This window comes from Sinocyclocheilus anshuiensis, unplaced genomic scaffold (assembly GCF_001515605.1).
Source record: "Sinocyclocheilus anshuiensis isolate Anshui unplaced genomic scaffold, SAMN03320099.WGS_v1.1 scaffold1287, whole genome shotgun sequence".
Lineage (NCBI taxonomy): Eukaryota > Metazoa > Chordata > Actinopteri > Cypriniformes > Cyprinidae > Sinocyclocheilus > Sinocyclocheilus anshuiensis.
The window spans coordinates 61,776-86,014 of record NW_015539958.1 but is presented as its reverse complement, the minus strand read 5'-3'; the positions used below and the strand labels follow the sequence as shown (position 1 = coordinate 86,014).

At 39.1% G+C, this 24,239-nt stretch overlaps 1 protein-coding gene across 1 annotated transcript in view; it reads right to left on the bottom strand.

Annotated features, from left to right (window-relative positions):
• Nucleotides 1-24,239, bottom strand: part of LOC107686990 (xylosyltransferase 1-like) — a 60,110-nt gene that overhangs the window by 27,954 nt on the left and 7,917 nt on the right. Inside the window, exon 2 of the mRNA XM_016484118.1 lies at nt 307-835. Coding sequence (XP_016339604.1) covers nt 307-835 — 529 coding nt within the window. The remainder of the gene's footprint in view (nt 1-306; nt 836-24,239) is intronic.

Below are 24,239 nucleotides of genomic sequence, written 5' to 3'. Positions count from 1 at the left end.
TCAAAAATGAATTCATGTTGCAGTCGATTGTCTTTTTGACTGGAATATCAAGTTTTAACATTTTGATTAATATTATAGATCAAAAAATAATTTGAAATTAAACACATGAAACAATCATTCACAATAAGATCAATAACATGCATTTCTCAGACAGGCAGCTGTAATTTTTATTTAATGTGAACTTGAAGATAATTTGTCCACTAGTGAAGGTTTCAAAGCTAATAAATGTACTAAAAGTCACAAAATTCCCATTTTGATTTTATGAGGTCTTTAACATAGAGTATGCAGTGTCAACAGTCTACTCACCCTCTGCGGGGCAGTAACGGGTGACCTTCTCGGGCATGAGCTGGCGTTCTTTGTGGCGGCAGTAAACCTCTGCTATCTGCTGCCGGCACTCCTTGGTTTTGGCACGAGAAAGGGCGGAGATCGCCTCTTTGCCACTGATCTCGCATTTGGGCGGCTGATCGTACTTGATGTCGGCGGTGGGCGTGGCCGATCGCTTGGCCTGCTGAAGGTGGTGCCGGTGCTGCTGGGATTGCTGTGGACGGAGGGTGGGATCGGCCCTCCGCTGAAGCTCGGTGCGCGTCTGATTAAAGCCACCTTTATTCTGTGCATACTGATTCTGAATGACCTCATTGGAGTTCTTGCTCAGGCTTTGCTGCGAATGCGCCTTCTCCAGAAGGCCTTGTTTGTGCTCGCCGGGTGAGTGTCTCTGAGTCTGCGAACGTGCCCCGAAATTACTGTTGTCTATATTCTCAAAGTCTTTGGGAACGGAGTTCTCACTGTTGCTGTCCACGCGGACTTTCTCCTTGGGCCGATGCGAGTAGTAGCCGTCCTGAAACATGAAGACAAACAGACAAAATCAGTAGCTGGCTGCTACCAAGAGAACATCAATATCACACCATCAAGTATGATACCTCAATTACTTTTACAAGCAATCAGACATACAATGTCTTTTACTATTTTTTTTTGGTTGAACAATATAATGGGTAAACAAAAATCTAATAGTTTTACACTGAAGGAGACTATCAGAGACCTAGAGATGGGCTCTTTTGACTTGGGTCACTAAGCAACCTCCTATCAACCACGTAGGACACCCTAGCAACTGCATATCAACATGCTAGCAGCCTCTCAGAACACCTTAGCAACCACATTCCAACTACCTGGCAACCACCCACAGCACTTCTCACAGTTTTACAATTTAGAAAACATCTAGTTCCTTATGTGCTCTAAAAAGACGGCATTCAGACAGGTGTCTGCTGCTGGTGTATGAGTAATATTATTGAGCTACAGTGAAACTATTTAGAAGAGTACATAACCTTATCAGACTTTAACCACACAGTAATTCACAGGGAGCATGACCTCAGGTCATTTCTGATATTTAGCAGTTTCCTGCAAGTGTCACTGTTGATTAAATATCCTACTGGTAACAGTGTGTGCAACAGGAAGGAGGTTGCAGCCATGCCCTGAGCGCTGCTATGATTGCAGGAGACATCTCTGTAACTGTGAAAGCTTTAGGAGAGGATATGATCTCTGACATGACAGGATGACTATCTACATGGTGTTTTGCAAACGACTGTGCAAATTTTTTTTCCATTTTATCTCTTTATATCTTTTGTTGATTCCATTAGCAAGTCATTCGCCCATTTCAACTCGAACATACAAGTTAAACGCCAACTCAGTCTCATACTGAAACAGAAGATGTTGATTACTGTCAAATGAATTTTTTTTGAAGTACACTTAATTTTTTTTAAAGTGTAAACAATTTTTTTATTTGAAAGAAATTAAAACTTTTATCCTGCAAGCATGTGTTAAATATCAAATGTGACATTAATATCAAACTGCAGTAGCACAGCTGTTTTCAATAAATGTTTCTTAAGCATAAAATCAGCATATCAGTATGATTTCTGAAGGATCATGTGACACTGAAGACTGGAGTAATGGCTGCTGAAAATTCAGCTTTGCCTTCACAAGAATAAATTACATTTTAAAAGATATTAATTTATGATAATGACATGATAATTTTATTTATATAGGCTAGTTTCTTGGCAATAGTGTTCAAAGGTTGCAAAATGTAAAATAAAGCTCATTAGAATGTGTAAAAACAAATTATGGTTAATATTTATAAAATAAAGATTAAATCACAGGTGTTGCATCTTAAATTCCCTTTACTGCAGGTCAGTTCAGTTTGCTGTAACTTACGCTAACAGTGATTTTCAGCCATGCAAATACAACTCCTATTTACTTGAATGAGGAAAGGCCGAACATAACTGTATGCAAACATTACATTTTCCAAAAAAGAATGTTTAGCTAAAACCACCCCAAACATATTCAGACATGAACATGCACACTCTAGAGCAGGGATCCTCAAATCTGGCCCACGAGATCCACTTTCCTGCAGAGTTTAGCTCTAACCCGAATCAAACACACCTGAGCATGCTAATCAATGTCTTCAGGATCATTAGAAAATCACAGGTAGGTGAGTTTGATCAGGGTTGGAGCTAAACTCTGCAGCGCATTGGCCCTCCAGGGCAAGATTTGAGGAACCCTGCTCTAGAGCAAACAAACACCTGACTGTTTTAACTCCCAAGGCAGGTCTACATAAGGGTCAGTACATCATATTGAGAGTTTGGATGTCTCTGCCTTATAAAACTTGTGACAACAGCTATTTTAACATTACAACCTCTTTGACATGTTCTCACTAACTTGCCCACGCATCGTGTCCCCCGACTTCTCAAAGCGTTCCTACATCCTGTCAACTGCTCTTACTTTTCCCCAACTCATTCTGTCCACCGTTTACTGGGCTGGGCTTAAAGGATGCTGTGCATAACAGAAGAGAGCAAAGGAGACATTAATAGGAGGAAATGGAGACAAACTAACAGAGAAAATCAAAGAGAAGGAGATGAGGACAGGAAGTAAGACGAGGCTTTGCTGCGACTCTCATTTCCTCACCGTTATGGTGCAATTTGTCTACAAAGCATTTATTAAAGCTTGCTTGTGAACTCGCAGACTGTATTATTTGTGAGGGAAAACTTTCGAAGACAAATCCCTTTCGCGTCGCCCGCACTTTGGCCCTCTAAAGGCTACCGTTTAGAGCAGACTCCACTCCCGTCTGCTCCTCCTCCTCCTCCGCCAGGAGCTTTCAGGAGGAAATTACAGTGCCTGGGATTAATAGCCTGAGCAACCACAGGAGGTAAGTTAGGCTGCTGGAGAGAAGACTATCGATCGCTTGCAAAAATTTGTCATTTCCCAAGGTGCTCTGGGAGCCCTGTTCTGCACTGCTGAGCACCCTGGCAGTCGCAGGCCTTCTGTAGTCTCTCTCAAGGGGTGGAGGCTCCCCTCTCTCTTGCATCATCCATCACAGGAATGGTGGGAGTCGCACACTCGTTTATCAAGCACACTTTTATCTGGCTCTTTTTCCGCCTCTCTGATGGCCAAGAACATCACAGGCCACACACACGCGAACACTAGAGCTGGGCGGTATGATAGTATATACCACAAAAATGTGTCAGCTAGCAGAGATTCTGATTCTCAACACTGCCGCGCAATTTAAACAATCTGAAAGGAAACAAGAAAAGTACAGTCTACTGTGTGCCACAGACAGCCACTTCTAGTGTTCACAGCTTCATTGGTTACAACAGAAGCGATTTAGTCCATTTAGTAGTGATTTCCAGTGCAGTGTTTCTGGGTAATTATGATTGCTGATATAAATGAAAACATATTTGAGAGAAGATTTCCCTGCAGTCATTGGCATGGCTTTGAGGAACGGTCCGACACTGGAATGCTGCTTTGCCTGTTCTCTCAAAGCCTCACGTCAGAGACTGTTTGACAACTATAGTTATATGTAACTGTACACCTTAATGGTTTAAATGAATGAATAAGGTTTGAGGGAGAGTGCACACATGAAACTTAAAACCAAACAACACTCCCTTAATCTGTCCTGATTTTCCTCCGACTTCACAGTCCAGCAGCTAATAAGCGGACACTGTGGGAATAATAAAATACTACTTATTTATCTGATCTGTTCTGATCCAGGCCCACTGCATCTCTCAATCTGAGCCCTGTGGAAAGTCAAGAAACCTAAGAACATAAAATTTTACCTCAAAACTTAAAGAAACAAATAATGAATTAAAAGAAAATGAATAGAAAAAAAGTAGGCTTTTTTTTTCTTTTGCATTGTAGCAATATTTTCATGACAACAAATCACATTTACAAGCACACCAGGAAGTCCAGGAAAAGTCACGAAAATTAAAGCCTTAAATGATGGACATTTATTATTATGGTTTGTTTTTTTTTAATTAATCATAATGACATTTTTCTAGTTATGCCAAGGTCTAAAATATTTTATAAGGTAGAAATTGTGAGTGAAAAATATTTTCAAAAATCCTTAATTCTTATCCAGTAAATCCTGAACAAAGAGGGGCCCTGGAGTCAAAAAGGCTGAAAACCACTACTCTAACCTCAAGTATGAACTATAATATGGATGCTTTCCTTTTAGAATGCACCACAACAAATAATAATTAAAGATCCACTCAAATTCAACATGCAAAAAAAGGTCATCCATAACTCCCACAAGCCACGTAGCAAACACCAAAATGCAGGCCATGAGTCGCCTGGATCTAAACGGGTGAATCGCATCTCAGCAGAAGCTTGTTGGACTAACAGCACTGGGACTGAATGGAAACACTGTTAGTCAACTATTAGGAGAATCATAAATACTTCAGTCCTCTGTGAAGCTGACTCAAAAGGACGTCATGAAACATTACATGACTCAGTCTACGGCTACAAGATATGAGCTTTGAGACTGTGCAAAAAATATGCATGGGGAATGGATGTGTGAGCTGGTGCACATATGGATGTAGACATGAAAAGAGTGTTCATGCAAAGAAACTATGTGACCGGGAACAAAAATGTCACTTTCCATGAATAATCTCACAGTCTCTGACTAAATCTAACACCTCACAGTTTGCTTTACCAAACAATTGATAACAAATGTTTTTTTTAATATTTGCTGATAAGGCTTTTGTACTAGGAAATGCAGGCCGCAAATCCAAAAGTCACTTCCAGTCACTGTTCATGCTATTTTTACCATATGTAACACCTCACAGTTTGCTTCCCCCAGCAGAAGGTCGGCAAAGTTTACCTCACCCTGTGCCCCAGGGTTGCAGGGGTCACCTTCTTAGAGGCTGCCCTCTCGCTGACCTCTCAGCCTAGGTGGCTGTGCAGGGTCAGCGCTGAATGAGTCACAGAGAGCTGGGGGTGGGGAGAGGGGCACATGTGCAGACTAGACACAGAAGGTGAGCTTGCGAGCTGGTTATAGTATGCGGGACAGGCACTGAAACCCAACTCTGACCTTTCCTACACCACAGAGAGCAGCGCCATCAATCACTGTGACTGTCTACAAGCTACTCAAACTGAACCGATGCCAGCGATCCACATCGAATCCTCATTCACAGAGTGTGTGTCTAAATCTTAATAAACACAGCCACAGCTGACCTGCTTGTAAAGGTCAAACTCTGGACAAGTACAAAAGAACACTAGGGCTTTGTTCTGAACAGTAGCATAGTACATGCCACAACAAACATTTCAAACAGTAGTACTCTTACTAGTCCTTTCAAATAAGCCATGAAAGTGAATTAGGGCTGATATTACTCACATGGAAATGGAGGGTCAAATCAGGCACATCGCGTTGTGAGATACATAAGGTCATGACGAGGGTAATATGCCATTCACTACTGAATAGGAAAAACTGTAATTAAATAAAAAAAAAAATGTTATTAATTTGAATTAGACAGAAAATAGGATGCAGAATTGCAATTTGAATTTATAGAGGTAGAATAAAAAAAACGAATAAAAAAATTCTGAAATTCAAATGAACTGAAATTCATTTGAAAAGGAAGAAAATTTCATGTAATTTTAACAGTATTAAAAAGGTTTGCCATGAGAAATGTTTGTGGGAAAAAAGCCTTGTCTACAGTTTAAAAAGGTATATACAGTATATTTTATTGTAAAAGTTGTACAGGCCTTAAAGGGGTCATATGATGCGATTTCAATTTTTCCTTTCTCTTTGGAGTGTTACAAGCTCTTGGAGCATAAAGAAGATCTGTAAAGTTGCAAAAACTAAAGTCTCAAATCCAAAGAGATATTCTTTATAAAAGTTAAGAGTCAACCACGCCTACCTAAAACGGCTCGTTCCAACACCCCCCCACATGTCTACGTCACACTGTGGGAAGATTTGCATAACGCCGCCCAAATGTTCACGCAAAGAAGGTGTAACTTTTATTCTCGTTGTATTGTTAGTATTGTTGTTGCCGCCGCCATGTTGTGAAGGTGCTGTGTGTTTCCTTGTGAAAGCGAAACTACTTTGTTTGGCCTTCCAAAAATGGACACGACTAGAAATCAGTGGTTAAGTTGTATTTACAATACTGTTCCAGAACACTTCAACCCAAATATTCGGATGTGTGCAGCACATTTTATGGAGGACTGTTTCCTGATCCTGGGAGAGTAGACTACAATGCCGGCTGTTCTGACTCACAGACTGTAAGTACGTCTTTTATATTTAAAGAGTTTTTATATTTTATATATTTAAAGCGAGTTTTTGGGCAGTGTAGAGTAGGGCTTGTTGTTTGTCATTTCTCCGATCACAAATGCAGACATGGTTTTATGTTTATGCGGCGCGATGCAACGCAGTGCGTAAAAAGACAGTATAAGTCATTATAATCCGTAATTATGTCCCCACTGGATGCAACAAATGCCTCGTTTATAATGGGTTTTCATGTTTTTGAATCATCGCTCCGGCCTGACAGGGCATCATCACAATGTGGCAAGGGGCGTAACATTTCCGTCTCACGCTTGAGGTATTCGACCAATCACAACGCACTGGATAGCTGGCCAATCACAGCACACCTCGCTTTTTCAAACCGATGAGCTTTGTAAAAATCGACGTGTTTCAGAAAGGCGGGGCATAGAGGAGAAACAATAATGTACAGTATGTGGAAAATAATGTGTTTTTTGAACCTTAAACCGCAAAAACACATTTCATTACACCAAATACACCAAATACTGTTCTTTTTAGAAGCATCATATGACCCCTTTAAGAAATGTATGGATCATATTGGAACAACACTTTTTTTCTAGAATGCCATTTCATAAACAATTTTTAATAAACGGAATTTATTATTATTTTTTATGTAATTTGATAAAATCCTTAAATTTTACTTCAAACTGCAATTCCGCTTCCTGTGGGGTGTGACCAATATAGTTCAAATTCATACTCATGAAAGGAAGCTAATTATTCTGTTCTGAATTTTGCCCAACATCAGTCATTATGCATTCAGAAAATCTGCAAAAGTATTCAAACTATTTACTACCAAAACTATAAATAGTAGTATGCTATTGGCCAAGCAAAGCCAAGCACCAGATGTTGGTCAATGATATCATCCAAAATTTCTACAATACTCACAAGGTGTTTATATCTTGCTGCTAACATCTTGTGGTTTCTTGCTGGAGGTGGAGGCCAAGCTAAACCGAACTGAATTAAAATTGATCCGGATATTAGGTAGATTGAGTGAAAATTGCCTCTGGGCTTTCATCACCTCTCCAAACAGAACAGTTGTTACTAACAGAGGCAGACACCAAGGACAGACACAAAAAAGAACTTGATGGTTAACCTAGCCTTTCTTTCAAACAGCAGAAACCACAGAGGAAGTCGTTCATTGTTTGTCAAGCCAGACATGGAGTCCAGCAAGCCTGCATGCAACCACACAGAAAACATGATCTAGCAGTAAAGTATTTGTTCTTGTCTGGTCCCGTAGCCATTCTTGCTCACAGCTCTGAGTGGGCTACTGGGAAAAATAGTGAAAAGTGCCTCCACTAGAGATGATAAATAAGCCCAGCTCAGCACCCCAAGCGGAGAAGAGAAGGTCTGCACGAGACACTCAGCGGAAATGGTGAGAGGAAGAGAGTTTCTTCTTCTGTGGTTCCTGGTCAATTTAAGACTTGCAAACATGTAGGTTTTTTAGCCTGCACATGTTTTTGAAACACATTTTCTTTCCATAATCTGACATTTCAGAGTGAAACAGTGGCGGAAAATTTGGAAGTACAACAATTCATCGCAATTGTCTGAATTATGAAAAGTGTCCATTACATAATAGAATAAAGCCAGACCAAATGGGAGTTTGGTAAAATAGTTCCCATCTCTATATTTGCTCATCAGTTAACATTATCCAATTACCCACCACATTTCAAAGGGAGAGTAAGTTATTACGGATGGATCAAAGATTGAAAACAAAACGTTGCTATTTGGAAAAACATGCACAATCAAACACTCACAATAACCAAGAACAAGCACTTAGTTAAGCTTCCATCGTATTTCCACTCTCTGTATGGTCTGTAATTTAAAGTCACTTAGTTACTTTCCACTATACACCCAAAAACACTAAGATAAACCCATTTATACTCCTGACAAACATTCATGATGGATGGGGAATGTAACTAGTTCAAACAGTCTTTTGATAACTAGCTATGGAAAATGATCACGGGACTTCAAACGATGACACCTCTGCACAACAACTTGTGTTTATCAAGCTTCTGAACTTGAAAGCACATACAGCTTTCCTTTCCAGCACGTAAAGATAGAGGCGATCATCAGTCCTTGATCATGGCCTGCCACAACATGCAGTTTGCAGAACTGATCATTTGTACACAGATGTAGCGCAAATCTACCTCACTATACCGAATAGTCACTGCAAAGCACCCTGACCTACTTCCTTGCTATGCTTGCTTTATTAACTCCACAAACTGAAAAAAATTAACCTTATTTTAGGATGATAGCTACAGAAAAGGCTGATTTTGAGATAGAGAAATGCTGTTTGGTGCTTTATTACTGACAATAATATGTTTAGTTTATGAAAAAATACAGTAATTCTATTTAAAAGCTTTGTATCTGCTTGTAGCTGTGATACATTCTTACAGACTTCACCATTAACAGATTAACATGACTAATATGACGGCATGAGCTCTAATTGTTTGGGCATTAACAACAGTGCCTCAAGCAAGAAGATTTACATTTGAACCTCTATCTGGTCTGTGATTTGTGCACTAAGCTGCCTTTCACAGCTGGTGGACTAAGCTCAGAATCATCAGTTTTGAATTCTCTGTGAAGAGCGTTGAGATTCCCCTTAAGCCTCCACTTGAGGCGCTTTGTGGCGTTTTTCCTATTGAACACAGCCCCAAGCTCGCTGAGCACCTGTTGGCATGCAGCCTGATTGGCATCATCCTCTTCCCTCTGAAGCACAAGGCCCACAGCTCTCACCAGTGCAAATGAGCAAACATTAAGCCAGGCTTAGCCCACTGCTTTAAGGTTTAAGGCCTCAGCTTTTGTATCAAGTGGTCAACAGTAATCCATTATGGTAGGGATTTCTGGGACTGTCTCAGAAAATGCTTTCCTAAGTCTGAGGGATACGGAGTAACGCAGCTCAACTAGTGAAAGCTGGCCCATTTACGAAGGTTTCCAGCCCCACATCTCATCAGTCTTGCACATTCTGTTCTTCTGTAGCAGGATTAGGCAAAATTCTGTACTGAAGAAATGGCTCCCTTTCAGTTCATGAGCTGGAATTTGAATAGAATTGGACAAATCTCACAGGAAGTTGAACTGGAATAACAGGAGGAGGTTTACTGAACTGTAATTCAAAGAAATTCAACACAAGCAATGCATTCTGAGAAATAAAATGTACTTCAACCCTGGTCGAAAAAAAAAATGTATTAAAGGGATAGTTCACTCAAAAATCTTGTCCTGTATGCTTTTAAGAAAATATTTTTAAACTTTTCAAGAATTTCTCTTAAGAAATGAATTGACCTCTTTCTTAAGAAGATTTTTATGAATCCAGCCCCTTATCTGTATCAGAGAACAACGTCATGTTCCACGCATCTTCTTTAGTTAAAGCCGTTACATCAAAACAAACAAACTACCACCTTTCCGTCTACAGGAAACCATCGTTAATGAAACGAGGGGTAAATCCTTGTAGGCAGAGTGTTTAAAGAGGCATACAAATGAGGCAGTGCAGCAATTAGAGAGAATCCACAATGGATGCTGCCACATTCGGCTAAGGATTTCTTAATGAATGTTCAAGGTGCTGCTTGTGAGACAGACTGCTCGACATGTGGCCTCCTCGCATACGAAGTGGTCTGGGACTCGGGCCCCAATACCTTTACATAACCGCCCCTTTCAGTCAGGAAGCGTGGGAGAACTACAGCTTTGTGTGGGTGACAGGACCGCGGGGCGTACGTGTAAAAAGCAGGTCTGTGTAGGAAGAACGATTGCTCGTTCATTCCGCTTGTGTAAATATGCTGAAACCCACCATTCTCAGAAATACCCTTCCATGAACCAGGACCGAAAACAGCCCCACCCTGGCTCGGTTCCTTTGGTTCTCTCAGCCACAACATGCACCACCAGCGGCACACTGGAATTGTATATATTTTGGGCTAATCTCTTCGCTGATTGCTAATAGTAAGGTACATGCATGGAGCAACCCAGATTTGGACATAATGACAGCAGCAAGGTCAGCGCAAAAGGCGGTTTTCCAGGCCTGTTATTTGGAAGGCATCAACCAACAGTGAACTCAAACGTCCAGGCGGTTGTCTGTGGCCCATGTGGAGGAATAAGAACATCAAACAGACTCCCAGAAGTTGAGTGGCAGAGCCCGTCTAGGGTCAGTCTCCCCCTGCTTTGCTTTTACAACACATCCCGGTGCCATGCTAACACACCTAAACTTTGCAGATGTGGAGTTTGGCTCGATCAGGTTATACACACATGGGACTTGACGGATGGCCTCTTTGCCAGTACGGCCCAGTCGCACACACACATACAGAGTATCAATACACCATGTGTAACAGAAAACCTGAGAAGCAGCGGAGCATTAATTGGCATAGCATTCCATCCCTGCCATCCCAATTTCAAAGGCTTTGGACAACGGCACAACTCAGCAGGTCTCAATTAGATTTTTTGGTAACGTATTAGCATGCTGACCCACAATGAAAGGGCACTTTTGTCTTAATACAACGATCAAACTGCATTAATTTACATAGTTAGCAATAGAATAAAATATATGGCAGCTGATAACACAAGTCCGGTCCTTTACTTTAATAGTTACTAATCTGGAGAAAACCAGCATGTGGGAAACTATAGCACCTTGTAAAATCTAATTACACAACAATGGCAGTCATTGTGTTGATTACATAAAGTATGTTTTTATACAAATCATACAAACAAACCATTTCCTAATTATTCCCCATTAAGAGCTACTTTATAAAACTGTGCATTGATACAAAACAAGCAAACAAACAGTAAAAAAGAAGCAAACTGAAAGCCAAATTATAATTAGAAGCTGTTGCAGTCTTGAAAAAGAGAGCAGAAGGTACATCCAAATTTCTCTGCTCCTCCTCGACAAGCCACTGTAGGTCTATATCTAAAAATATTTAATGACAATTATAAACTAGATGTGCGAGGAGGGAACCAATTTAGACAAACATTGGCAGCATGCGCTCTACATCATTTATCTGAGTGTGACGCAGAGCGGATGTCGATATGAGAAAATCAATGGCTAGAATAGTGATGCAACAGTCCTGTTCAGCATCAGAGCATGTGAGCGAAGCGGAGCTGTGTGACGCTCCGCTACGTTTTCCGCTCTATGGACGTGCGCTCCACTCAGTCGCTCTAACCGCCCAAGCAAGCGTTCCGTTAATATTCCGCTCACGCTCGCCGTAAACCAATTCCCGCTCAGATCCCGCTCCGTTCTGTAAAGAACAAATTTGCGTGCATTATATTAGATTATAAATTACTGCTGCCTATATCTAGCCTACATTCTGTAGGACTACCTATTGGTTCGGGTCAGTTTTTTTTAAAATAATATTTTAATAGGCCTAAGTGGTATAGGCTAATATCTTCTGTACTCTGTAGTTCTGCATTTAGGCCTATATACAGCTGTGTGTTAGCTTAGGTCTACAGTTTAAATAAAAGAGAACTAGCCTATTCTAAATTCGTGGCCGTGATTTTGTCTGCATGTCATGATCGGGGCTCCGTACAACCGAATATAACTTTAGCCTACCTGTTTATTCATTTATTATGGTATGTAACTAGCTCACCTTTTGCTGCACCATGTTTGCGTAGCACATCTTCGTGCTCTCTGTAATCAATATGAATCTGTACTAACTTTAACAGTCTCCCCGCACTCCCTCTCAGTTTCTTCTCCCTGCTCATTCTTAACTTTGATTTTTACTTTACATTTATGTATAAGGCTTGCAACTTCGTTGAAACAATATCTGAACTCCATAACTGCTCTACTATTCTCGATCTCTACAGATTCTCGATCTCGAACAAGCAAATCACCAAAGGGCATTCTGGGTTGAGCGAGCGGAGCGGAAGCGTCAGAAAGGCGCTCTGCGCTCTTAAGGAAATATTACCACTCCGCTCCCCGCTCCGCTCACACTCCGCTCCGCTCACATGCTCTGTTCAGCATCGGGGGGCCCTTTTACAGGCAGCAGACCACTGCAACTGCATTCAACGCCAGCAGACGCTCAAAACACTTCCCTTCTGTTCATGTGTACTTTTGCTGTTCGCTCTGCTCTGCTGCAACTGCAACTGCAAAAGAAAACAAGCTGTTTGAATATTCACACACCTTTCAATCCGATTGAGAGTTCTGAGGTCTGTTGTTTGTCTGAAAAAAAGCTATTTTTCTTTTGGTTAGTCTTTTTTACTTCAGAGCTCAATAAATCTGCAAATACGCCCTGAATAAGTACCAATTACCTCTCTTCTCAATCTCCCCTAACAGATCTCAATTATATCCATCCATCACAGCGCAATTCCATCAGCTGATATTCAGTTCTGCTATTAACCCATGGCTGTTGTCCACGCATTAATGTGCCCTCAGATTGGAAACCAAATAACAATATTATCCACATCTGACACCCCAGTTCAGCATTTAATCCAAGCTCAGTCTGGCATTTGCTTAATTAATCTTTTTCAGGTCTCAGCAGTGTAATTCTCTGTATTCCAACTACCTATTGGCAGGCCGTCCTTGTAAGTAAGAATAAGTGATGTACCTGGTTAAGAAAAAGTTAAAGAAGCATTGTATGCTCATCAAGGCAGCATTTGTTTGATCAAAAATAAAGTAAAACTGTAAAATTGTGAAATATTACAGTTTAAAATAATTATTTTCTATTTTAATGTATTTTCATGTAATTTATTCCTGTCTTTAGAAATAATTCTAATATGCTGATTTGCTGCTCAAGAAACATTTTAATTATTATGTTGACAACAGCTGTGCTGCTTAATATTTTTGCAGAAACCATGATGCTTTTTTTCCAGGATTCTTTGATAAATGTAAAGATCAAAAGAATAGCATTTTTTTTTAAAGAAAGAGAAATCTTTTGTAACATTATGTTGTTACTGTTACTTTTGATCAAATGAGTGCATCCTTGCTGAAAAAAGTATTAATTTCTTTAAAACAAAACAAAAAACAAAACACTTCAGTAGTGTAATTATATCCAAGCATGCATACTTTGTGAATGGGTGTCATGCACTGGACGTGGACGCAACGCAAAAGTTTATGATGTAATTGACCAGGATCACCAGTACCAGACCAATACCCTGTAATTTACACACTCAACAAAAAAGCCCAACCTGGTACCCAAGTACTGTTCATTCTTCCTCACTCTTTACATGTCTGTTCTGCCCAGCCAGAGCTGTGTAAACGTAGAAGGTAGCTGGAGGCTCCTATATGAACCTGCCTACCACTTGCCCACGCGCACCCATCTTTCAAATATTCAACCACAACTAATCCTGATCTCTAACACCTTTGGCCTGAGACCATGAACAGTTATATATGCATATGCATATGTTGTTTTGCATGCTAGTATCCCCACATGGCATCTTAACTAGCAATACTTTATTGGTCAACCAGCTTGTCGAATGCATAATTGTGAATATTATTGCAACTTCACTTATAACATATAAAAACAAGTGATTTTATTTACTTTAAGTGTTTAATTAATTAAATATATTTTTAATGCATGAATTTTATTAATTTGATTTAAGTGCATTTATAGTTATGTAGTTATTGGCTATAAAATAAAAATAATTATCGGCAGAATATTAATACGTGTGCATCCGTAGTCCCACCATTATACTCTTCAGACACACTTATCTTAAGAACTGTTTACACAGAGGTCTTCAATTTGACTGTGCAGTAAAAAGAGGAGAGGGTGTGCAAAAACGCTGAGATGTAGGGAACTGCGCTATCTTTAAGCCCTTAATTTGAAACAATGATGGGATATGGAGTGGAGAACCCCACTTCAAAGACTCAATCCGCCCATGTGCCTATTAAAATTTGAAAAGAATCTCATAAAAGGAGGGAAATGCCTCACAAAATTTGGAAGAAGAGATTAGAACAACTCTTCACATGACACAGTCAGAGGGACTGCCAGGGTATGAGAGAAAAAAAAGCCACATTTACTTCTCACAGTAAGTGAGAGAGAGAGAGAGAGAGAGAGAGAGAGAGAGAGAGAGAGAGAGCTCTGAATTCAAAGGTGACGAATGACTGTGAAGAATTCGAGCAGAAAATGGATACTCCAATTGGGGCTGAGCCGACCCCTTTGGCCCTCATATCAGGCTTTTCCTGAGCTCTTCTGACAGCTCTTCCACATGCTGCCAGTCTACTTCCACCCTAACACAGGCCAGCATCATATCAGGAGACTTATCTGTATGTATGTGTGTGTGTGATGGTTCCTACCATTGATCCTGTTACACCTGAACTTCTCTGTCTCTCCCTACAAGTTGTAGACACAGATACAGGATTCCCTGCCTGCCTGGGAGCTGTTATGAAGTATTGATTTCCTTTACAGTATGTGGCCGTGGTCAGGGCTATATGCTGAATGTGGTTGCATTGTACATCACGGTGCTTGAGGGAGAAAGGGAAAAAAATAACACTAGGGTTTATGGATGAGTCTGACACTGTGACTACAGATGCAATCCTACAATGCACTTTCCTGCTGGTGTGAGGGATTTGTCCTCGCAAACAAAGTACTAAAAAGCAGCAAGGTGGACATGCGCCATGGCAGTACCATGGTATGTTTGGATGGCATATAAAAAAATATATTAATGGTTTAGTACCATCGGGTCATTCCTACTGGGGAAATGATAATACAGATCAGTGGCGGAAATAGGACTTTGTAATCACACACTTTGTAATCATATTGCTCACTAGTTCTATTGGTCTATTTTATATGCTTTAAAATAAATGTGAATAAATTAAATACATTTGAATTAAAATGTCTATATACTCTAGAAAACAATTCTGTTTTGTAAAAAACAAATGTTAATAACATACTTCCTAAAATATAAAAAATTATTCATACAGTAACATGTAGATCTGCATTTGTATTTCTTACTGTTAAAATGCATTTTGCATTTTAAGAGAAGATTAAAGAACTACTTATTAGCTGTGTAGACCTACTTTATATGCTACAAAACTTTTGTAATATTGTAGAAAAATGCTATTTTGTAAAAAAAAAAAAACAATTATATAAACCCACTTCTTAAAATATATATATAAAAATGTAGATTTGCATTTTTTTGCATTAAAAAAGACAAATGCAATTGCAAAATGCATTTAGTTAATTATCTATATATCTATATGTGCCATAAAAACTCTGGATAGATTTATTTGAATTGAAACAGAACTGAAAATGACTGTAATATTCTAGGAAAAAAATGCAGTTTTGTTACAACCCCACTTGCATGGGATCATCATATGAACATGCATTAAATGAAAAACCCTGCACCATGAGATAAAATTGTTTAAATTCCACAGAAGTAAACCTAACTGATTTTAGCAAAGTGTCAAAAAGTGTGCAATGAGGCTTTCGGCATTACTTGATGACAGTGAAGCCCAAAGGGCAAAACAGAGGACCTGTAAAAGATAAGTAGCCTCTCTCTCTTGAGCAGAAGAGCACTGAAGTGGTGCAGCTGGAGGAGTGTGTGACCGCCATCATCAGATGATCTCTAGGGCTGTGGCCTTTTCTCTTGGCCAGAATCAGCATCCCTTCAGACCCTATGGGATCAGTTAGCCAGTGCAGTACTATTCATCAGATGACTAAATCCTTCCCATTACAGAGTGAGAGAGAGAAAAAGGATGAGAGATATAGGCAGAGACAGGATTAGAATGTAAAAGAGAGAGAGAGAGAGAGCACACTAGGGGGAAAAGAATGATTCGAGAACTTTGAGGCAGCCATAGACTTTAATTACACTAACTATGCTGGTTTGGAGGGGAAGTGTTTTAATACCTCCATAAACTGCCCTAAAATGTTTCGCAGGCCGTTCTGACACAGTCAGGCAGCCGACTGCGGGCACAGTGGCAGGCTGGCACAATCCTTCCACGTCGCCTCGGTGTTGAAGAGCAATAACAGCGGGCTGAGGTAGATTAGCAGCAAGACTTACACACTCGGCGATGTCTTTTATGAACAGCGCTGCCTTAATGTCATGGAGGCTGTAACCAACACTTACACTAAATCAACTTAAATAGAAACTTAAATGGCAAAGTGATTGAAAACTAATGTCAGAGAAAAAGGATGCAAAGATATGCAAATAACAGCTCTCAGGATAATTACGGTCATTTATTTGCCCCCTCCTATTGGCTCAAGGGTGGATTACAGAAGCAAAGCTCGACTCTTAGAGCCAGTGCTTTGGCAGCCTTTCAGTCACCATTACTCAGTGGTGTGTCTCAATTGGATCTTTTCAGCGAGCTCAAGATCATCTGGGAGGCTCTTGCACTCACTCAAAGGCATCAGCTTACAGGCGGATCAGCATGTGCATGATGTTCTTGGTGGTGTTTGTGCTATTACAAGGCCTGGGCGGTATGAAGTGCTTATACTGCATGAAATTTCCACAACTCAATGGACAAAACGATAGCATATTCTCCAAGCTACCACATTTTATTACCTTGATGTTTCTGAAGCTTAAACAGTACAGCATAATGCTGAGAACATCAAGGTCTTGGGTTTGATTCCCAGGGATAATGTAATGCAAGCAGTAGGGCTGTGCAAAAAATCGAATGCGATTTTCATGCGCATCTCGTCAGTAAAGCCGGGGGGCTTTCAAAATCGGCAATGAGTGATCGGCCTGCGATTTTGAACGCGATATTGTGTAGCTTGTCAGTGAACTACGGCTTTGTGTAGTAAATGCTGCTCCATCTGAAAGCACGTGCTGGAGATTTACTACTAATCACAGGAGCGGCTTTACTGACGAGATGCGCATGAAAATCGCATTCGATTTTTTGCACAGCCCTAGTAAGCAGTGTTGTTAATTAAAACAACTAAAAAAATAAAACACAAGTTGAAGTACTAAAATGACAAAAAACTATACTTGAAATACAAATAAAGCCAAGTAGATATATTGTAAATAAATAAAAAATAAAAAGAACAGAAAAACAAAACTACAGAAAATTACAGAAATAACAAAAAATTTAAACTAAAATTAAAACCTGAGAAACTATAAAAATGTACTGAAACTAAACATTTAAATGTTCAAAGCAATTAAACAAAAGATTTTTATTTAATGGACGATAAATCTTGCAAAAAAAAAAAGGTCCTATAGACTTTCACTGATGGAGGGACCAGCGCCAGATCTCAATTTAGACTCTTTGCCCAGTAGTCTAATAGACTAACTGGTGAACAAAACTAAAGATCTAGCTTAAAATTGTAATTGACCATAAACTGACACCTCAGTTCAGTGGCCCCATCCATCCACTCTCAACTACGGAGAAGAAGAGGGAACAAGCAAAGTCAGAATGAGACAATTACCTCTCTTCATTAGTATTCTTTTCATTCAGCATTCAACCTTTTCAGGTTGTGAATCTGACTTTAAATGGATACCCCATTTCTCTTCTCTGGAGTTTCTAAAAGGGCACCCCAAAGTGAAAAAGTCGAACTGAGAGCTGTGCTTCAGTGACTGGTCCGTCCCCGTACACCAGACACTTGATTCTTTTTCCACAGCTTAAAGCAAAGAAGCGCAGACCATGTGGGAGGCTGATTCATAATCAGATGATTCACCTGTCCACCGAATCACACTCAAACCAAAAGACCAATCCAAGACCAAGCTTCCAACCACGTTATACTCGCAGCCAGACCTTCAACTAAATGGCAAAAGGTCTGGTCCACATTTTCTGTAAGAATCGCCCACTTAGAAAGGATAAGGTGTCTAAATTAATTAAAATTAAACTCTAAAATCAGTCACTTTAAATTGTGAATTTAGGCATCACAATATTGTAATGTACAGCAGGGGTTCCCAAACTTTTCAGCCCACGACCCCCAAAATAACAGTGCCAGTACCTCGGGACCCCCACTTTCCTCTGAAGTCGGTGGTTAAAGTATACAAACGTTTTGCACAACGACGCACATGCACTTATAACATAATGACAACACAAAGGAACACAACAGTCTAACAACAATAATATTTTATAGTAATTTACTCGTTACTTAGATTTCAACATTAATCTTACCTAATTAGTTGGGTGAGCAACATGCTGGAGTACAAAACTCCACGTTCGAGTTTTATTTTTAATTCAACTTATATTTTTTTATTTATGGGTAAAATATGCTATTTCTAATCTTTAAAAAATTATTTGATTTCTGGAAATCATCTTGCGACCCCTCCACGTGGTTTCGTGACCCCCTGGGGGGGTCCCGACCCCTACTTTGGGAACCCCTGATGTACAGCATAAAAAAATGGATATTCATTCTGCAATTAGTTTAAAATTTGGGGTCGTTATTTTTATAAAAAAAATTTTGTTTGTTTGTTTTTGAAAGAAGTCTTATGCTCAACAAAGCTGCATTTATTTGATCAAAAATGCAGTAAAAACTGTAATATTTTAAAATATTATTACAGTTTAAAGTAACTGTTTACTATTTGAATATATTCTAAAATGTAATTTATTCCTGTGATGGCAAAGCTGAATTTTCAAATCCATAAATGAATAGAAAGTTCAAAAGAACAACATTGACTTGGAATAGAAATCTTTTGTAACATAACATTACAAATGTCTTTACTGCCACTTTTGATCAATTTAATGCATCCTTGCTGAATAAAAGTATTATTTAAAAAAATCTTGCTGACCCCAAACTTTATTATTATTATTTATCAGTGTTGAAATTAACTTGGTATTGAGTGGTAGATGACAGCAAAGGAAATCGAAATGTAAAAACAGAGGAAATGAGCTCAATTAAATATCCAATATGGACCAAAACTCTTAAATTCAGATAATAACCAATGATACATTGTATTATGCATATACTGTGCATCACTAACTTCAGTCAGATTATAACTTGCCAGACTGAGAAAGCTGCTTTATAGGTTTGTATGAAATATGCATCGGACGATCTGCAAACAAACAAATCATATACCACTCATATTAAAAGCTCTAGTATCAGTGGTCTGGGCAGACAAAGAGTTAATAAAGACACTCTAGCAACACACAAAGTATTCTCAAACCCTCTGGGATTGCTGAGGATTACGCCAGGGATTTGAGTAGACGCTGGATTAAGAGATTTTTTTTTTTAAAAGGAGAAAATACACATAAATTGCGGTTTTCTCCTTGAACATGGAGCCTGCACTTAATCACTGCTAGAGACTGAGCTTGGAAGCTCGAGACTCTTCTCTGGTTGGCCTGTGACTGTATCTTCAACAGTGGGTTTGGAGGTCTCCAGATCCCCGTCAGAAATCAATCGCAACCTTTGCATTTGCACCCGCTGCTTGTGCAAACAGCGATCAGAAATGCACAGACCAGCTGTTTAGAGGGATTCACAGGGGGTTTGTCTAAAATGAGTGCGAACGGGACCCTCTGTCCTGCCGGGATGAGTCGGGGGAATCTAACCATGGGTTGCAGAGGGAGTTTATTAGCATAACCTAGCCTGCAGACTAAAGGACATTCAGAGGCTCGGTGGGAATTCACACCAGTGTGTGATATACTCGCATTCGCTCGCTTGCCACTAAAAAAAGAGAGCGGAAGAGTCATGTGACCAGGGCTGTGAAAGAGCCTGCGTCTTGGTCACATGCAGCCGACATGATTCACAAGCCCCAGCAGGCATTGCCTAGAATTATGCCCTTCCAGCGCACTTTAATTAGGTCTCCATTGCGGGATGCATATTGTATAATGGAATGGGTGAAATGGCATTTGTGGCTCGAAAATAGGTGGCAATTTGGCAGCGCCCGTTGGATTGTAGACAAAGCTATTTGTGATTATAATATAATAAGACAATATTCTCCTTGTTTACCACGTTAAATTCATCGCCGACATTCACAGACATCTACAAATGATTCTCCATCACATACAGAAATGACAAGAAGATCATCAGCTTCGGTGTTGAAGGAGTTCACAAAACAAAAATTAAATATGAGAGGTCTCTCAAAACAGAAGACGACCGCAAACGAGGCCTTGAAAATTCACGGAGTGATTTAAATTCTCTGAATTTCACACTCAAGCATAAAACAACACCAGGCCTTATTCCCAGGATGCCTCTCGCTATCTGCATAAGACAAAAACAAACAAACACAAAAACTAGTTTAAGATGCTTACCAATGGGATTTTTGTCTACTCTTGGGATTATGGATTTGAAGTATTTGTTATTGCATCTGCTAAAATCCGCGGCTGATATTAGGCCGTGTGTAATGAGGTTGTTATAGTGTAGCGTGATTATCTGATGCTGGGTGGGTTATGGTGGCTGCTCGCTGGAGATGGATACACGGACGAGCCGGTTTGGCCCACGTTTAGCGCAGGAATGCAGAGGACACAATATACACAGCGGATAGAAACAGACTGTGAGACCTATTCAGAGAGGAGACAGGAAGAGAGAGAGAGAGACGGACAGACATAACAAACTCTGAGACCTTGTGTACTGAGACCCTTCAACCTGTTTGACTACAGCTGATCTACTCTAGTTGAGTGTGTGTGTATGGCATATCTTTGAATGCCATGTGTGAGAATATAGTTGGACGTGTGGGAGTGCTACTGAGGGGGTGTGGTGGTGTGGGGGAAATAGAGACAGACTAAAAGAGACTGAATACAGACAGACAAAGAGAGAGAGATATTCAGACAGAGTAATTTCACTGAATATTGTCTTATTTAAACACATTGATGAAACTCAGATATTTACTCAAAGAAATTGACAAAAATCTAAAACATGATCATGGTAAACTTGAATTCGATCTCCACAACAAACCTATACATTGCTGAAAATAAAGCTGAATAGAATTGTAAAAAAGAAAAAGAAAAGACAGAACAGGCAATAATTATATTTATGTTATAGGTGATACTGATAAATGGCCGATATTATTTTTCTATAATATTTTGTATACCAAAAAACCATAAAAAACTAAAAACTAAAATCAATCAAAAAAAGAATTTAGGCATCATGGCATTATAATGTACATAATGAAAAACTTTGAGATTTTATATATTATAGAGTGTTATTAAATTACAGTTTTACATTATAAATTGTGGGAAAATTTTGTTTTTAATTAATAAATCAAACTTTAGTCATACAGAACCTTTCAAACTGTTCAATACAATTCATAGTACTTCAGTGTAAACAAAATGTGAGCAATGGAAATGAAAAAAACTAGATTATAATAAATCAGTAAAATAAGATGAATTAAGAATGATCCATCATGAAATGTTGATACATCAAAATTGAATATATTTGTATATTTGTTTTTGCAATATTTACCTATATGCTGCTAAGCTGCAAATGCTTTGGCCATACCAATGTACAATTATTTGTCATGCCAATAAAGCACATAGACAGGGCGAGAGACAGGAAGAGAGAGAGAGAGAGAGAGAGAGAGAGAGAGAGAGAGAGAGAGAGAGAGGTAGTGTTGGGGGGTGCACTACCTGTCTGGATGGTGGTTGTAAAGCAGTCGGTGAACGCCAGAGTTTATTTTTCTTCAGCCGTAACTGACTGAGCTGTAACACAAGCCTCATTCATGTGACCAACACACAGTTACACAGTCACACTGACACACCTCGACACTCACAGTCACACACCCTGACCAACACTTTCCACCGCTCACACTGAATGCATTCACATAAATACACAACCCCTCTCTTCATCTGCAGCGTCAACTGCTCACCTGCTCAACCGCCGTCATCTTCAATCATCAATTTAACACTGAAATATTGAACTGTAACACATACAACATTAGTGCATTTACTGATGTGTTTGTATTGCTGTATATTTAACCAGTTAAGCAGTATTTATGTGTGCATGTATTATAGAGATATGTAATATATCAGTACCATATTGGTTCTCGGCCTATTTTACATATTGATAAAAAAAAAAAATCTATTAGTATCAGTCGATTTTGTATATGCATAGTGTGCATGGCCGTATCTCCTTTATATTTACAGTCTTTACAATCTTTACAAGTACACAAGAATTATTTATAATAATTTAGTACATCACATGAATATCCATATTTTATACTAGGGCTGCACGATTAAGACATAATTCATAATTGTTGATTATTCCCTTGAAATTGTAATTATTAATTAATTATTAATTACGATTATCACAATTTACACGGAATGATGTTTATACCAGTTGAAGCAACTGCATGCCATATTTTTATATGAAAACAAAAAAGCTGAAAACACTCTTAACTGAAAAACTTTTACTGTTTTTCTATAGTATTAAGCCTCAAATGTCAACTATACATTGGACTGGTTTCTACTTTAAATAAATAAAGTAAAAATATTCATGGTATTATAATGTTATATTAAAACTAAAACAATGTAAAAACCTTTAAGATAACCTGTAGAAAAAACAAAGACATTTAAAGCACGCAGAATAACATAAGTGGACTTTGGACTTAAATTGCCACTTTGAACGATTACACAATTGTGGCATCTGTAATTGTAATCGCGATAAGAAATTCGATCAATTGTACAACTCTATTTTATACTGTACATTATAATGTTGTGATGCCTAAATTCATTTGAAGAATGAGTGATTAAAGTTTTTTTTTTATAATTATTAATTTAGACACAATTTTATTTCAGCCATGGCATGAAACTAATTATTGGCTTCAGAAATAATTTTAATATCAGTTCATCCCTAATATTCTGCATAGAATTCATTGAAACATGACCGCACACGTTAAAAAAAAAAGTCAATACACAAACGTCACTCCTTCACCCCGCCCACTTCTCACCGATCATCCTTAAGCCCCGCCCCCTTCCAGTTCCACACAATGAGTGATAAAAGAATAGACGCCAACAATGACAGGGGTGAGTTGGAATTAAGGGCCTGTAGCAGCATACTTAGCCAAGTATGAATAGCGACCGACCACAGTTATGTTAATGGCAGCATTACGGTGCACCAATTTGCTGTTTCTCCAATATCTGACAGGCCACTATTGTGCTGTCAAGCTTACATAACAATTAGCTCACTTTTTATGGACATGTTTACAAAGGACATAAAGCACTGCTAGCAAAATATTCTACCCTAACACAATAGACATTCAGCCGCTTGAAAGCATTTTCACGACGGTGGCTGCGCCAGGAAAAGAAAGTCTTTATCATGGTGCTCGGTGTAAACTATAAAATCGGCCCGAGCGCTTGCTTTCTTTTTACTAGATGAAGTTATTGGCAATGGGATCGAGCCCACTCATTAAGAGAGCACATCATGGAATTGTTTCTGATAACCATCAGCTTAACCCAGAGAAACAAATCAATAGGTGTTGGCTCGGTTCATTATGTAACAGTCAGAGAGAGATGAAAGTGCTCTATTTGGTCTTCTCTGCTCTTCTGGAACAAAGGTACCCTTATGAAAAACCATTGATTTGACTTCGCCATGCAAAAACAACCTGGCTCAACTTTCCGGATTCACCGTCATCAATCTTTACAAGGTCTGAGATATACTTCCCTCTCTGTTTAAGAGCTAATGGAGAGGAGGATAGGGCTGGGTGATATAGCTAAAAAATGTATCCCTAATGTATTATATGCAGATTAAATAGGTCTGAAAGAAACTTTTGGCTTGTCTCCCGAAGCCACAGGAGGGCGCAATGAGCAAAATAATGCAGCGCATTTGCCAACGCAAAGGAAATAATTGTCTATAAAAAAAAACGTGCATTACATCTAAATTAACCCATATAAATCAAACATAATTTCGTAAATTGCATAAACAATTATGAA